General features: G+C 40.9%; 1 protein-coding gene across 3 annotated transcripts in view; it reads left to right on the top strand.

The window, feature by feature from the left end:
• Positions 1–9,472, top strand: part of LOC126181449 (cyclin-G-associated kinase) — a 245,441-nt gene extending 235,969 nt beyond the window's left edge. For all 3 annotated transcript variants that reach the window (XM_049924773.1, XM_049924774.1, XM_049924772.1), the window contains exon 24: positions 7,922–9,472. In XM_049924773.1, coding sequence (XP_049780730.1) covers positions 7,922–8,032 — 111 coding nt within the window. In that variant the 3' untranslated portion in view covers positions 8,033–9,472. The remainder of the gene's footprint in view (positions 1–7,921) is intronic.
• Positions 9,473–18,122: the final 8,650 nt, after the last annotated feature.

Here is an 18,122-nt window from a genome sequence, read left to right as displayed (position 1 = left end):
AGGTGTTAAGAGACTGGAAACAGGTCTAAAATATTTAACCAAAATTTCTCAATATAGCTTCCTCATGAAAGATCCTCTACAGGCCATGCTGATACACTATTGATGTAATCTATTTTTGTTAATAACCAGGGAGGTGATGTGGAATTCCTCTCGTTCTGTTTTCACAAATGTTAATTTCTGTATTCTGTCCTCCTTTGTCTCCATATGGCTTTGATCATGTATTTGAGTCATTGGTTTTTTTCTCCTATATTTGATATCTTTATTATATCATGATTATTTCACTGGTATCGGGAGGAGTTACGAGAGAAATGTCATAATGCGTAAAAATAAAGGAAAGGAAACCACTCACTTGTTGTGGATAGGTATGAGCCTCATAGACACACATAACAGAAAGCAGGATTCTCACCAGTTTTCAAGCTCTTGCTCTTTTCCTAGCAAAACACACACCTGCACACCTACACTCCTGCAGCCACAGCGAGACATTATCATCAGTTAATGAGAGCTGTTATCAGGCTGATGGAGGTGGGAACAAGGTAGCAAAGTATGGTGTAAGACAGGTCTTCCACCAGATGAATCAGTGGCTGCATGAGTCAAAAGAAGTTCAGAGAGTAGAGCATATAAGAGAGAGAGAGAGAGAGAGAGAGAGGGAGGAGGAGTGGGGAGGGTAGAGGAGGAGTAGGGGGGAGGGTCGAAATGCTCTTGTATACTCAATTCTCTTTTATGCTCAATCCTTTGATTTCCTTTTGTCTTGCCATGTAGCTGCTGAATCATAAGTCAAAAGACCTGCCTCACACTACTCCCTCCTTACCTCAGGCATGTTTCTCTACCCCCTCCCCACCTTCATCAGCCCAGCCAATTGCTCTCTATAAAAAGTATCAGTTATCAGTCTGACTGCAGCCACACTAGTGTAAATTTGGGTGTCTGTGTGGTTGTGAATACTGTTTTCTGTTACATGTGTGGAGGTGCCACATCAGTCAACTACAGGTGAGTGGTTACCGTCCTCCTCTTTTACTTCTTGTTCCATCCATGAATTTCCATTACAGTTGTGCATTGGTGATTCAGCTCTCTTCAATCCCATATTCTTTTACCATTGTTTTTACTTACCCACCTAGATAGATGTGCATGTTAAGGTGCCATTTTGAGAGTGGTGTTTGCTAGCTCCAGATCGAATCTGCCAGGTAGATCAATGATAAAGATTGGTGTGCCAGCTAGTCTGGATGTGGGTTTTAGATGGTTTCCCATACCCCACTAGATGAATACTGGGCTGGTATCTAAGTACCACCTCAGTTACAAGATTCACAAACATTTAGAAAACTTCCACTCAGCTTCATGTGAATAACACTACACATGTAGACATTTGGGATACACACATTACATGGCAACAGGAAGGTGTGTCCACTCCTTAAATTAGCCATGCCAAATTTGTTGATAAACTGTGCAGACCCTGTGCTGATGCAGGCCAAAGATACAGTACAAGAAAAAGAAGACTGTCTCATTTACTTACCTACAACTCGTTAGTTAATTCTTTATTCCTTATATGCCTATACTTTTTTCTCCTCCTCCTATATAGTACCTGCCTTCAAAATACACACCGTCCACCCTCTTGAGTGCTCACTACTGTAATGGCCCACATGCTGATAAGTACTGTATTACAACTCCTTGCTCTCACAGCAGTGGCCCCTTTCCAAACATTTAATTCAACTACTGTTTTTAACACATTCTCCATTACCGACGCATGCTGCCTAGCTTGGCTGTTAGCTTACCATTTACTTACCTATTTATGATCACATTGTACAATTGCACATGTTTACTTAGTGTCATGCTGTCAATTTCTGACCAAACATAATTATTTATGAGTATGCTTACTACTTAATGCTGATTCAAAACATTTTCTGACATTCCTACATAGCACTCTATATACAGGGTGGTCCATTCATCGTGACCGGGCCAAATATCTCACGAAATAAGCGTCAAACAAAAAAACTACAAAGAACGAAACTTGTCTAGCTTGAAGGGGGAAACCAGATGGCGCTATGGTTGGCCCGATACATGGCGCTGCCATAGGTCAAACGGATATCAACTGCGTTTTTTAAAATAGGAGCCCCCATTTTTAATTACATATTTGTGTAGTACGTAGAGAAATATGAATGTTTTAGTTGGACCACTTTTTTCACTTTGTGATAGATGACGCAGTAATAGTCACAAACATATGGCTCACAATTTTAGATGAACAGTTGGTAACACATAGGTTTTTTAAATTAAAATACAGAACGTTGGCACGTTTGAACATTTTATTTCGGCTGTTCCAATGTGAAACATGTACCTCCGGTGTAACGACATTCCTCTCAACAGCGAGTAGTTCGCCTTCCGTAATGTTTGCAGATGCATTGACAATGTGCTGACGCATGTTGTCAGGCATTGTCGGTGGATCACAATAGCAAATATCCTTCAACTTTCCCCACAGAAAGAAATCCGGGGACGTCAAATCTGGTGAATGTGCGGGCCATGGTATGGTGCTTCGACGACAAATCCACCTGTCATGAAATATGCTATTCAATAGCGCTTCAACAGCACGCGAGCTATGTGCTGGACATCCATCATGTTGGAAGTACATCGCCATTCTGTCATGCAGTGAAACATCTTGTAGTAACATTGGTAGAACATTAAGTAGGAAATCGGCATACATTGCACCTTTTAGATTGCCATCGGCAATGAGGGCCAAGTATCCTTCCTCCCATAATGCTGCACCATTCATTAACCTACCAAGGTCGCTGATGTTCCACTTGTCGCAGCCATTGCGGATTTTCCGTTGCCCAATAGTGCATATTATGCCAGTTTACGTGACCGCTGTTAGTGAATGACGCTTCCTCGCTAAATAGAACGCGTGCAAAAAAACTGACATTGTCCCGTAATTTCTCTTGTGCCCAGTGGCAGAACTTTACATGACATTCAAAGTCATCACCATGCAATTCCTGGTGCATAGAAATATGGTACGGGTGCAATCGATGTTGATGTAGCATTCTCAACACCGATATTTTTGAGATTCCCGATTCTCGCACAATTTGTCTGCTACTGATGTGCGGATTAGCCACGACAGCAGCTAAAACACCCACTTGGGCATCATCATTTGTAGCAGGTCATGGTTGACGTTTCACATGTGACTGAACCCTTCCTGTTTCCTTAAATAACATAATTATCCGGCGAACAGTCCAGACACTTGGATGACGTCGTCCAGGATACCGAGCAGCATACATAGCACTCATCCGTTGGACATTTTGATCACAATAGCCCCACATCAACATGATATTGACCTTTTCCGCAGTTGGTAAATGGTCCATTTTAACACGGGTAATGTATTATGAAGCAAATGCCGTCCGCACTGGCGTGATACCACATACTTATACGTTTGTGACTATTACAGCGCCATCTATCACAAAGCGAAAAAAGTGGCCCAACTAAAACATTCATGTTTCTTTACGTACATCATGAATATGTAATAAAAAATGGGGGTTCCTATTTTAAAAAATGCAGTTGATATCCGTCCGACCTATGGCAGCGCCATCTATCGGGCCAACCATCGCGCCATCTGGTTTCCCCCTTCAAGCTAGACGAGTTTCGTTTGATGCTTATTTCGTGACATGTTTGGCCCGGTCACAATCAATGGACCATCCTGTAGCATGTACCATTGATTTCCATTATAACATTTAAACCAAGTCTTTACTTTCTTCTTTTCAACTTTTTTCAGCTTCTCTCTCTCCCCGTCTCTCTCTTTCTCTTTTTTTTTCCCCCTTCAGTCACTCCTTTTGTCTTCCGACCATCCAAACGTGAATCCATGCTCATTCTACCTGCACCAGTACTGGAAACTCTTCTATGTCCAACCAAAATTCAGTCACATACCTCTTCCTGAAATATTGTGGGCAGATGATATCCCTCATGGTGCGCTTACCATTACAATTGGCATCTCTCAGGCTGTCACACATTGTAAGAACCTCCACCTTTTCCAGTTTCCTCAATCCCTCATCCTCATCGAGTGTCTGGTCCTGTTGTTGTTGTTGTTGTTGTTGTTGTGATCTTCAGTCCTGAGACTGGTTTGATGCAGCTCTCCATGCTACTCCATCCTGTGCAAGCCTCTTCATCTCCCAGTACCTGTTGCAGCCTACATCCTTCTGAATCTGCTTAGTGTATTCATCTCGTGGTCTCCCTCTACGATTTTTACCCTCCATGCTGCCCTCCAGTACTAAATTGTTGATCCCTTGATGCCTGAAAACATGTCCTACCAACCGATCCCTCCTTCTTGTCAAGTTGTGCCACAAACTCCTCTTCTCCCCAATTCTATTCAATATCTCCTCATTAGTTATGTGATCTACCCATCTAATCTTCAGCATTCTTCTGTAGCACCACATTTCAAAAGCTTCTATTCTCTTCTTGTCCAAACCATTTATCGTCCACGTTTCAGTTCCATACATGGCTACACTCCATACAAATACTTTCAGAAACGACTTCCTGACGCAAAAATCTATACTTGATGTTAACAAATTTCTCTTCTTCAGAAATGCTTTCCTTGCCATTGCCAGTCTACATTTTATATCTTCTCTACTTCGACCATCATCAGTTATTTTGCTCCCCAAATAGCAAAACTCCTTTACTACTTCAAGTGTCTCATTTCCTAATCTAATTCCCTCAGCATCACCCGACTTAATTCGACTACATTCCATGATCCTCTTTTTGCTTTTGTTGATGTTCATCTTATATCCTCCTTTCAAGACACTGTCCATTCCGTTCAACTGCTCTTACAGGTCCTTTACTGTCTCTGACAGAATTACAATGTCATCGGCGAACCTAAAAATTTTTATTTCTTCCCCATGGATTTTAATACCTTCTCCGAACGTTGTTTTTGTTTCCTTTACTGCTTGCTCAATATACAGATTGAATAGCATCGGAGAGAGGCTACAACCCTGTCTCACTCCCTTCCCAACCACTGCTTCCCTTTCATGTCCCTCGACTCTTATAATACTGGTCCTGTATAATCAAATAATCCAAGATCAAAACATACTTGACAGCCTCTACTCCTTTTACCCTGTGACCACCATTTCCTGAATGTCATCACTTCAATAGAAATCTTTGCCCTTCAGCAGTTGAAGAGCATTCCCAGCACCTTCTGAGGAGGTTTTACCAGCCACCTCTTGTCTTATGCACACATGGGATAGCCAAGAAAGAGCCTACCACTCTAATACCCCCCCCCCCCCCCACCACCACCACCACCATTCAGTCAACCTCTTATAGCTCATCTACCATGCCTTGCTGATTTACTCCACCTTCCACATACCCAGAAATTATTTCCATCCTCCATGAAACTCACTCCTCTTGAACACTCGTCATGTAAAGCTATTGTCAACCTCTCTCCCGTAACCCTGACCCCTACACAAGTCTAAGTATTTTCTAATGGCCTCACGTTAGCCCCAAACCTAAATCCAGCCATGCTGGTCTTGTGGAGGCTCTTTACCCCTTTACTCTTTCTGTGCAATGGAAACAGTTCTTTGTCTCATACCCCAGCGACAATACCCAACAGCTATTCCACACAGAAAACAGTTCCAGCCTTCATTTCCTCTCCTATTAAGCTTTCAGGAATTCTTTACTTCTAAACTAACATCACCTTCCTTCCCTAAATCCCTCCCCATTGAGTACAGCATCACTCATAGACCTCAAAACCAATCCAGATCTTATCGCCCATACCACAGATGAAAGGCTCCACCATGGTGACTAATTAGTTCCATCAACTTTTTGACACCTCTACTTACAAACACTATGACCATGATCCCATGCCAGAAGTCCAACATGATCTCCAGCAGCTCCCCTGAAGGCCTTGGGTCCTTCCCAAAACCTGGCTTTGAATCTATCTCCCTCCTCACTCCAGCAACCCCCCATACTCCTATCTTTTATCTATCCCCAAACCCTACATGTTCTCCCTACTGTGGCTTAGTACAATGCCTCCACAGAATGTACCTCCAGCATTGTTAACCCACACCCCCAAACTATTTTCTCTAACTTTCCTTCCTACATTCAGGACACTTCTCATTTCCTTTGCCACCTTTTGACAGCTCCTGTCCCACCACCACCACCACCACCACACTCCTTGTTTGTCACTGCAGATTCAGCATCCTTATACATAAACATTCCCATGCCAATGGCCTTGCAGCCATGGAACACTACTTGTCCCAATGCCCTTGTGATATCAAACCAACCACATAGTTCGTAATCCTCAAAGCCAACCACATACTGACCCTCAATTGTTTCACTTTTGAAAGCCAAATCCAGGTACTGCCATTGGTACTCCCATGGTACCATCTCATGGCAACTTATTTATGGGCCATTTGGAGGTATCCTCCTTATCCAGTAAAGACCTAAAACTTCTTGTCTGGTTCAGATTCATTGATGAGATGTCATGATCCAGGCTCATGACGAGGACAACCTTTGTTCTTTCCTTCATAGCATCCACACCTACTCCCAAATATGTTTTACCTGGTCCTTGTAGACCCCACCTCTCAGATGTCTCATTCCATTCATATTAAGAGCGCCAAAAGCTCACAGCACCTCCACTTTGACAGCTGTCACCCATCCCATGTCAAGAAGTCTATTCCTACAGCTTCACCACCTATGGACAGTGAACCTGCAGTGGAAAGCAGAAGTTGTCAAAATACCTCAGTAACTTTACCAGATCCTTTATTGACACATGATATCTTTTACACCTCATCCTGTGCTCTCTCTTCCTCTGATCACTCAGTATCAGCCTGGCCTTGAAAAACTCAACGACATCTTTCATCAGGGCTTAAGCTACCTAAGGTGTGGAGTATCCTACCCAAGATCCTAAAAACATCACCCAAAGCAGTGCTCCACTGCCCACCCAACCTACAGAATGTCCTTGGCCATCCCTGTTCCACTACTCTACCCCATGGGTTATTCTCTTGTAGTCGGCCCAGATGCAAGACTTACCAATACAGCCACTCTCTACTCACGTTACTGGCCAACAAACTGTGGCAAGTTGCAGACACCCTACCCCCCAAGTCCATCAGCTCAGGCAACTTCTCTCAGTTATCATTAATTGGTCTCGCCCTCACCGGGGGATTGTGCATTGGCATATCTGTGTACTTATGTGTGTGTGGGGGGGGGGGGGGGGGGGATATCGTAGATAGCTGTCAAAAGCTAGTGTGAATACTGTTTTCTGTTATGTTTCTCTGTATGCCACGCAGCAGTCAACTACAGGTGAATGATCGCCTTTTGTTTATTTTACATATTATTCCATCAATGAATTTCAATTATTGTTATAGATAAATGCCATGGATTTAAAAATATCTTGTTACACACCTTGTGGAATTACTATTTGCACCTGCTTCTTTTAATTTTACTATGTCAGTGAACTTGTGTCAAAGGAGTATAAATTCCAAGCCTTCAGCAGTACTTTCCATGGGCTTCATGAGAGAAATTAATTTACTGAAGAAGATAGGAATGCACAGGTTTATTATACAGTATTGTTGTTCTCTCTGGTACCAGTGGTGATAAGCTCCCTTCTAATCACAAGTTCCGCACAATGACATGCAGTCTCTTGATATCAGACACCCACTTCCACACTTCACCAAGTGAATAATTTGTACCTTTATTAGAGCTATTAAGAAGCATTGTAACTAGAATGATAGCAGTGGGCATCCCTACATCATTTATATTTGTGGATACCCGTCATTTCTTTGACGCTCAATAGCTTTCCTGATGAAAACTATGGAAAATGATTGGAATTTTAAACAACTTTCCGCAAGCTCACCAAAAATCATTTTATATAGGAAATATGAGTACTTTGTTGTTATTGTTGTACGTCTTACTGAAGAAAAACACTTGTTAACAGAAATGTTTATTATTTACATTTTCGTAGCAAACTGGAACACCAAATGAGAAGATTGCTAAGCTAATATTTATGGAACTGAATAATGCTTGGAGTGAATTTGAAAATGATGCAAGTCAGCAGCACATGTTTGCAAACTGAACGGCTATCTTCCAGGAGGCAAAAAGTCAAAACTGTGCCGATAAAGAGTGCAATAATAACTACTTAAAAGGATGGTTGCATCCTTTCTTTTCCTGTTGTGTATGAATCTGCCATGCTTTTATATAATTGTTTTAAGTCACTGTTATTTTGTCTTGTAGTTTCATTGTAGTTGACTCCCAAACTAAAATTTTTGCCCATTTTGCTGTGATGTGATATGTCCCATATTTTGATCCTATAAAATACTTATCAGAGGTTAGCAAACTTTAATAAATTATTTTTGAGAGAAGCGTATACATAAGTTAAGGTAATCTTTACCTTGCATAATACACCATTTTAAATTGATATTGGGATATATATTTGTTGTTAAATTATATATTTATTCTTAATAATGAATGAATGACAAACGTTAGGCACAAATGTGCTCACAGATATTAAAAACAAACATTCCCATGTGTAATTAACTGAAATGTACTTGTATATTTGAGCAGAATGTACCGTGTAAGACTAAAAAGTAATAGTAGTAACCAGGTGCTGAAATGGCAGTCATAGGTTCAGAAATGTGGCAACAGGTCATAAAATTAAAGTGAAGCTTTGAGTAACTTGCCATTGGAACAGTTAGAACAGTATTAATTGTTATGCTCCCCCAATATTTTTGTGCATGTGTGCCTGTAAAGTCCTCATTGTTGGGATTTTCAAATTCCACATTGTTGCACATGTGAAAAGTAATTAGTTTCACAATTTTTATTGTTGAATTTCAGACTCTTGCTGCTAATATGTACGGTTTGAATTTCCAAAATGATTTTGGAATAGTTGGTTGTACTGCTGTGCAATAAACATTTTTAAGAGCTACATTTTGTTTATGCGCTAGTCTAAACTATTTCAGTAGTACGGGTTTGACCGGAAGCTTCAGATATAAATTTTAACAATAAATCAACTATTATTACATATTTTGGTTGAAAAAGAATCTGGAAACTGAACATAAATTTCGTTTTGCTATCCATTAAATTGTATATTATAAATGTTTAAGGAAATGGTTTGCTGTTTATATGTGAAGCAGATCTAAAACTGAAAGTCTGACAATATGTAAATTAAATCCACTGACTACTGGGCTAAGTATAATACTCATTAAAATTTGTATCAGCAGTTGATGGTAAAAAGATTGTTTCTTTGTAAAATACTTTCATGTTTCCACACCCCCAAGATAGTATACATCATAATATATTTTAAAAATGTATAAAGTAATGATTTACAGGCTTATATTAAGCCCGTCCTATGTATCACAGTAGCCTAAGTTGTTTACTGTTTTATGTAAATATTGTATTTATTGCTACACTGTTGTCCATAATGTGTCAATTTTATTTCATAGATTGTTTTAATTGATTTTGTAGGCCTGCTCTTGTAGCACAGCAGTGAAAACAATAAATGATTACAATGCTAATGTGCTGGAAACATAGATTTTTATTTATCCAGATATCCTTTGTGACTAAAGGATTGCTCATGTGTATTTTAAAACACAGCTGAAAGGAAAAGCAGAAAACCAATTATGGTGTACACAGATATCAGTGGAAGGAAAAGGTTGCTCTTGTATTGGATCAAGAGCTACAATGTGTGGAAAGGATTAAGAAGTAATATTGACCTGGAATTAAATATGCATATACTAGAGGCAAGCTTTTTGGTAATGTGTAGAACAATAATAAGAGCTGAACTAAAGCCATTTGGTCTATACAGAAATGAAACATACACTCCTGGAAATTGAAATAAGAACACCGTGAATTCATTGTCCCAGGAAGGGGAAACTTTATTGGCACATTCCTGGGGTCAGATACATCACATGATCACACTGACAGAACCACAGGCACATAGACACAGGCAACAGAGCATGCACAATGTCGGCACTAGTACAGTGTATATCCACCTTTCGCAGCAATGCAGGCTGCTATTCTCCCATGGAGACGATCGTAGAGATGCTGGATGTAGTCCTGTGGAACGGCTTGCCATGCCATTTCCACCTGGCGCCTCAGTTGGACCAGCGTTCGTGCTGGACGTGCAGACCGCGTGAGACGACGCTTCATCCAGTCCCAAACATGCTCAATGGGGGACAGATCCGGAGATCTTGCTGGCCAGGGTAGTTGACTTACACCTTCTAGAGCACGTTGGGTGGCACGGGATACATGCGGACGTGCATTGTCCTGTTGGAACAGCAAGTTCCCTTGCCGGTCTAGGAATCGTAGAACGATGGGTTCGATGACGGTTTGGATGTACCGTGCACTATTCAGTGTCCCCTCGACGATCACCAGTGGTGTACGGCCAGTGTAGGAGATCGCTCCCCACACCATGATGCCGGGTGTTGGCCCTGTGTGCCTCGGTCGTATGCAGTCCTGATTGTGGCGCTCACCTGCACGGCGCCAAACACGCATACGACCATCATTGGCACCAAGGCAGAAGCGACTCTCATCGCTGAAGACGACACATCTCCATTCGTCCCTCCATTCACGCCTGTCGCGACACCACTGGAGGCGGGCTGCACGATGTTGGGGCGTGAGCGGAAGACGGCCTAACGGTGTGCGGGACCGTAGCCCAGCTTCATGGAGACGGTTGCGAATGGTCCTCGCCGATACCCCAGGAGCAACAGTGTCCCTAATTTGCTGGGAAGTGGCGGTGCGGTCCCCTACGGCACTGCGTAGGATCCTACGGTCTTGGCGTGTATCCGTGCGTCGCTGCGGTCCGGTCCCAGGTCGACGGGCACGTGCACCTTCCGCCGACCACTGGCGACAACATCGATGTACTGTGGAGACCTCACGCCCCACGTGTTGAGCAATTCGGCGGTACGTCCACCCGGCCTCCCGCATGCCCACTATACGCCCTCGCTCAAAGTCCGTCAACTGCACATACGGTTCACGTCCACGCTGTCGCGGCATGCTACCAGTGTTAAAGACTGCGATGGAGCTCCGTATGCCACGGCAAACTGGCTGACACTGACGGCGGCGGTGCACAAATGCTGCGCAGCTAGCGCCATTCGACGGCCAACACCGCGGTTCCTGGTGTGTCCGCTGTGCCGTGCGTGTGATCATTGCTTGTACAGCCCTCTCGCAGTGTCCGGAGCAAGTATGGTGGGTCTGACACACCGGTGTCAATGTGTTCTTTTTTCCATTTCCAGGAGTGTAGATAAAGGCAAAAAATGCACAGCAAGTAACAGATTACTACTTTTACTCTACAATATACTACCAACAAGACGGATCTTGTATTGATCAACAGGCCAGACCTTATCGACACCATCATAGAGACGAGTATTAGGGATAATGTCATCATAGTGATTATGGTTACAAAAGTTAATAAATCAATCAAGAAGGCTAGGAAAGTGTTTCTGCTTGTTAGCATCTCACACAATGAATTGATATCACTTAGCACCAGTAATATGGATGTAGAGAAATTATGGGTCAAGTTTACATAGATTGTAACTCAATGGTCTAGAGAATTATGTGCCTGGTAAGTAGATTAAGAACAGAAAAGCAAAGGCTTTTATTTATTTATTTATTTATTTATTTATTATGTAGCAAAGACTGCAAGGCTGCTACACACTGACATTCAAACACCGCTCTCCAGCATAAAATAACACAAATGACACCAGCTGCATATGAATATCAAGGTATTTCATCACACCACTCGTCGCCGGCCGCGGTGGTCTAGCGGTTCTGGCGCTGCAGTCCGGAACCGCGGGATTGCTACGGTCGCAGGTTCGAATCCTGCCTCGGGCATGGGTGTGTGTGATGTCCTTAGGTTAGTTAGGTTTAAGTAGTTCTAAGTTCTAGGGGACTTATGACCTAAGATGTTGAGTCCCATAGTGCTCAGAGCCATTCACACCACTCGTCAATAGACCCTTGTACGCTGTACACATACGCGGATCATGTTGATACGACATGAGCAAATGTCTGTCGTTCCACACAACACTCTCACAATGGTGATGAAGATTTGCCCTCATTTGTGAAATGCGTCTGCACATCTTCCATGCTCCATTCACAGGTGGTTCAGGATAGACCAAATTGTCCAAGGCTGGTCGAATCCAGGGGTTTCTGCTGGATGCAAGGCAGTTTCAGGCATTGTGGAAAACTGTTCCCAGCAGCTTTCCCATTCATGGATGGTATTGAATTTAATTTCTGAGAGATTCCTGGTTATGATGAGAGTGGGATGTCTTGATCTTAGCCTTTCTCACTCCACAGGGAATACATTGTTCAACACTGAAAGGTAGGTGTTATCAGGAATCTGGTATTTATGCAATAGTGTGCTCTTATGTCTGATATCAGGTAGTGGAATGTGGCTCAAGATAGGCAACCAGTATATAGGGGTAGATTGTGTTGACCTATTAACACTTTGCCATCCACACATCTCGTACAAATCTATTCACTTGGCACCAGCAACACTTAATTCGGATTACTAGGCTTGTCGCCGGCCATTCGTGACATTATCAGGAGATTATAAATTGTAAAGTTTTACTAATCTCATTGTTAGTTCTCATAAGTTCTCAACCCTGTTCCCCTACTTTCATGAAATTTCAAAGATATACATACGTAAATAAATACAAAATTTGTTTGTTTCATATATTTGTTTATTTGCATTGTCTTTGGCACTTACTATTTCTTTTTCATATGATGTGAAGAAACACAGTCTCAAAAATGTAACGCAACTCCATAAGACTTGCACATTAAGTCTGTTGTTCTTTTTTTGTTTTTGGAACATACATGGCAGTTTCTTCATTTTCCGAAATCAGTATTAGTTGGTGTTGCCTTATGTGACTGGAAAGTCTGTCAACCAGATCATGATGAGACATATGCAATGTAGTGACAACCTCCAAGTTTTGCTCAGAAGCAGGTGCATGGTATTTTATCCACGAATTACACTTTTTCAATAAAAAATCGTGAAATCAGACTCTTGTGTTCTCTATTGAAATACTGACACGTACGGAATGCATTAAATAATGCTCAGTTAAAGAGGTACATGCTAACCTTTTTTGACTATTTTATAGTTTTTCATTATATAGGATAATAACTCAAATATTGGTCTTTTCAATCCACTCCTTTCATGTATTTGTTGTAGTGTATTGCACTTTCAGGTTTTTTTATTGTGTAATTGGTTTTTCTACATTTTCTTCGAGTGTTAGTCAAACTGGCATTATGTATTGTAGAGATCATTTGTATCATTTTAGTTTTCGAAGCTCTCCATATCTGTGCGAGTACTTCACGTTTCTGCTGATCACAAGCTTCAAACACATTGACTTTTGCGCACTACTTTTTCCAGAAATCCTCTGTTTTGCCATATCGTTCCACAATCTCTAATTTTCTTTTCAAGTAACTTCTCCTCAAGTTCTACACTGTTATAATTATCCATGTAGATACACTGTTATAATTATCCAAGTAGAGGTGATGCCACTTTCCATAAGAAGGTGTCAATAGTTCCATTGCGGTTTTTGTTAAAGGCTGTCCAACACCGGAATATATCTTGAATGAGGAAATGTATCCCATACTCGAATCTCACAGTATCCGAATGAGTATGCCATATTTCATAATTATCGACAGATTGTAAACTTTAAAATTAAACCGTCCACACCACAGTATCATTCCTTCATCAACTGAGATTTTTTGACTTAGATTAAAAATTTCTTTAAACTTTTTGGAAAAATAATCAATTACGTATTGCACTTTGACAAGTCTTTCAGCATTATCAGGTTTATTGTTGTTGTCGTAAAAATGATAATATTTGTCTGAACTGGTTGTGGGACATTGTTTTGGGAAATGTCAGTGTATCTATCAACATATTCATTGATGAATAATCATCGATTCTTGCTTTTTTTTTTTTTTTTTTTACATTTCCCATAAGGATAGCAAGCCCAAACCATTTTCTAAGTTTGGATCCCGTAATGTCAACAAATTTGCCATTTTTTTTTAATCCAATTTCCTTCTAATGCAAATTTGACTGTAGTACTTCTTGGTTTCATTGCTAATATATCCAAATACATCGTTCCCAATCTGTAATTCTACAGTATTCTTGATGCTCTCTGTATCTTTGGAAAATATGTTCGGAGCCAGAGATCCTTCAAATTTATTATTGGTCCTTGGTAAATCAAAGTCTGATCACTGTGCACCGTCTCCTTTGTCTGATATATCTGAATCAGTTGGCAACCGTAGCATTCGCCGAATTCTTCTTAGACATGTTTCACTATCTTCCAACGATTCTGCTTCACTTTCACTTTTTTTATATATCCAATGTCTTCTTCCCAGTTGGCCAAGTCATCCGGAGCGTCAGACAAAACATCCACGCATTCATCGTAAATAATCGTATTGTCTCTTTTGTTTGCCATGATGAAAGGGCACAAGTACTTATAAAAGCAAAAAACTTGTTGACGTGTGTAATTTATGGTTACCTAAACAAAACACCAACAGAATGCAAAAGATACTAAAGTGCTGTCACTGGCAACTGTGTGATACTATGCACACGACACCACTGTGGTGTCACCAGATGGCAATGTGTTACCAGTAAGCATGGCTTTGTTAAGTTGTCCATCTATATTTTTTTACATTTGAACTGTTAAGACACACAGTACTTATCTGAGTGCTGATACTCGAGAGTGTTCGCTGACAATCCCCATCAAGTGCCACAGTGTTTATGGAGCACATTTCTGCATTAGAGCTTAGCAGATGTTCATATCAAGTGCTCCATAACAGAAAGTGTCCTATCTAATGTGATACCATGGAATTTTGGACGCATGTTATGAACAAGATAGTCTCCATCAAAATAAGACATCAAGGGCTTTGTTTGCCACTCTATTGGACAGGGTAAAACATGCAAACTTCTGTTTTATTTGAGTTTCGTTGTAACCTCCATTTATGAAAATACCGGCATGCGATGTCTGGGTCATAATTTAGGATTTATTCAGTTGTTTTGAAGGTTTTTTTATTTGGCTGCTACTGCCCAGTTGTTCGCATAGCCAAATTCTCTGGACAGTGTTGGAGGAAGGACGGATCCCTGTGGTAAGCCATTATTCAATACTCTTGGACAATTAGCGTCTTTTGCTGTCTACGTCTTTTGCAGTACACGCCCATTCAGCAAAATGTTGTCAATAAGTTTTGTTGTCCATCTGCATGGAAGAAGTTACAGTAATTCATAAAGCAGTCCATGCCCCTAAACCATGTCATGTGCTGCACTTACATCAATGAAAGCAACTGACGTTTTATGATTCAATCAATGCTGTAAAGTTCAGAAAATCTAGCTTGCTCAATAGAAATGTTCTGGAAGACTGCTGGACCAAGTCAATTGCATAGAATTCTTTCTATGGACTTATAAATAGTGCGCGATAGTTCTTAGGCTGGTCTGATGCCTTGCTACGATTTTCGATTGCTTCATTTTTTTTGGAGATTCAGAAACTTCAGAAACTTTAGATACAGTGAAAGTTCTTGAACTCAGATTGTTTGTTAGCGTTCTTTATGAGCAATGTACGTTGGTGTCTTATATGAGTTTTAGCTCTTGGGGCTCTTGATGTGAACAATAAATGTGTTGCGATCCCATTAGCTGATAGATGATTGTTGCCCCTTACTTTAATTTTGTTTTCAGCCAACTTCCTTAGTAATTACCATGCTTCACATGATGTTTGAAAACCGAGTGACTAAACATTCTCTATCCACTTAGTATGTCTGGTTGTATTGAGGTTATGAAGTAGGTTATCCACTATTTCCAGGTCATCCCTTTTTAGAAATCCATCACATTCTTCTTCATTAATTTCATACGAACTTGGAATATATTGCTTTCAGTAACTCTTAGGGATTACTACTTTGCTGCATTTATCATAGCTCCAACAAGCCTCGCATAGTTTTCTGCTTTTAGGGGAATCCAACAAATAAATTTGCCAGGATTTTTAACCAAAACAACCCACTTTGTTTTCTTAAAATTCCAACTAGTTTCTGGAAAGGATGATACGAGTGGTGTACCTATCCCTGTTTAAATCAAGATTAGAGTAATTTATTCTCATTATTTGTTACAAAGCACAGATTGGGATTATACTCCTGTCTCCAAGATGGCTAATACAAGTGTTCCTTTATCCTTTGCATCGGACACTGAATATAAGCTATTGTTTACTGCACGGTTTACAATGGCTTCACCATTTTCATGACTTTCTTTACACTTCCAATGAGTATGGTGACTTAAAATCTCCGAGTTATACAGGGTGTACATCAAGTCTGGGAACACTTTCAATTATTTATTACACAAGAACTAAACATTGAACAGATGTCATACATAATGCATTTTGAAGAGAAACTGTGAAAATTTTTTTACAAACATTTGATACGCGAACCATGAGTGACCCAGCAAGACGTCAGTATGGTAATCAAATTCTTGCCATACCCATCCCATCACTGCCATACTCATCCCATCACATCATCGACTGTGGCAGTCGCTTCCTGTATTCTCTCCTGGAGCTTTGCTACATTACATGTTAGAGGTGGTCCATACACCAGATCTTTAGTGTGTCTCCACAGAAAAAAGTCACATGGAGTGAGCTCTGGTGATTGGGGAGACCATTTCATGAAACAGCTGTGCCCTTCTGTAGCACAGCCAATCCATCAATGCAGCAGCTCCGTGTTCATGTACCCACGAATGCTTCTGTCGCGAGTTCATGGGATGCACAACACACAGATTTCTTTGGACTCATTATGAATGTCTCTTGTATGCACCACAGTCGCTTCACTCACACTGAGACATCCAAGTCTCTTTGCCAGGCACAAGCAACCCGTTGTAACGAATTTGTTGTGCCAGTAATAAATGGCCTTCCTTGTTTGTGGTTTCTTACCGTACTTGGTTCTAAACATCTGCTGAACAGCTGTAGCACACTTGTTTTTGTCGAACTCCCAACACACACAAAGCTCACTCCGCACCTGAACTCACCATGTTTGCGACTTGCGCTGACTATCGGTAAATTACCAACCTATGCTGTGGTGGTATACATGGAAAAAAAAGAAAAAAACTTTCAGGGTTTCTCTTCAAAATGACATATTTATATCTGTACAATGTTTGGTTCTTGTGCAATAAATAATTGAAAGTGTTCCCGAACTGTATGTACACCCTGTATGGCAAGCTGTTGTGGTACATAGTTGACCTATGGAGGCCAAGAGATGGCTAGAAGTTTTTTTTTTTATTAATTACTGTTGATTCACAATTTTTTACTGTAGTATCATCGATGCCATTGAGATCAGACAAGGAGCACAGATGTGCATTCTTGGTTGATGATTGTAAGTATGTTGCCACTCCATAAGGACGATGGTATGTTGCTCCTAATTAGCCAAAGCCAGGAATTTTTCCTCTCTGATTAATTTGCTCTTCATTTTCAGTATGTTTCCTGAAAACATCATCAGTGTTATAGTTTGATAAAATCTTCTCTAAGACTTGGCATTTTGAGTTACTTACCTTCAATATTGATTTGACAGCTCTTGAAAACAGGAGCAAAGTTTATAGCAGGAGATTCCTCAGATAACTATGTGAATCCATGTCTTCTGACATTCATTTTAGCCAGAGCTTTGAGATTGTCTGGTTGAATACAAGAGTCTGCCAAAAGCATAATGTGTCAAAGGCTTTAGGAAGACTATGAAATGCTGCATAACAACGAACTGCCTCCGATGAGCGTGATGTCACAATATTGTTTACAAGAGATTCGTTTTAGCTGTTATGAGCGGGCTCATATGCATGCGCAATTGAGTTGCATGCGCAATTGAGTCACGTATGAGGTAGTACGAGGGTACGAAGAGATTCATAACTTACTGAACAGCATGGCGGCGAGCTGGTACGACATGGGCATACAAAAATTGCCACAATGTCTACAAAAATGCATCAACAGAAATGGCGATTATGTCGTTAAATAGCTAAATGCTTAAGCTGTAAACCGATGTAAACCACTGTAGAAATAAACAGGTCTATGTGCTTATAAAAAAAATAGGAAACCTTACTTTTGGGATTACCCTCGCACCTTTTCCCGCTTCTGGCTACAGAAATGTGGCAGTTAGCTGTGTAAGCAGCTAGATGCTACCAGGAGAAATTTTCTGCCAGGGGA

Source organism: Schistocerca cancellata, chromosome 1 (genome assembly GCF_023864275.1).
Source record: "Schistocerca cancellata isolate TAMUIC-IGC-003103 chromosome 1, iqSchCanc2.1, whole genome shotgun sequence".
NCBI lineage: Eukaryota > Metazoa > Arthropoda > Insecta > Orthoptera > Acrididae > Schistocerca > Schistocerca cancellata.
This window is presented reverse-complemented; position numbering and strand designations above follow the sequence as displayed.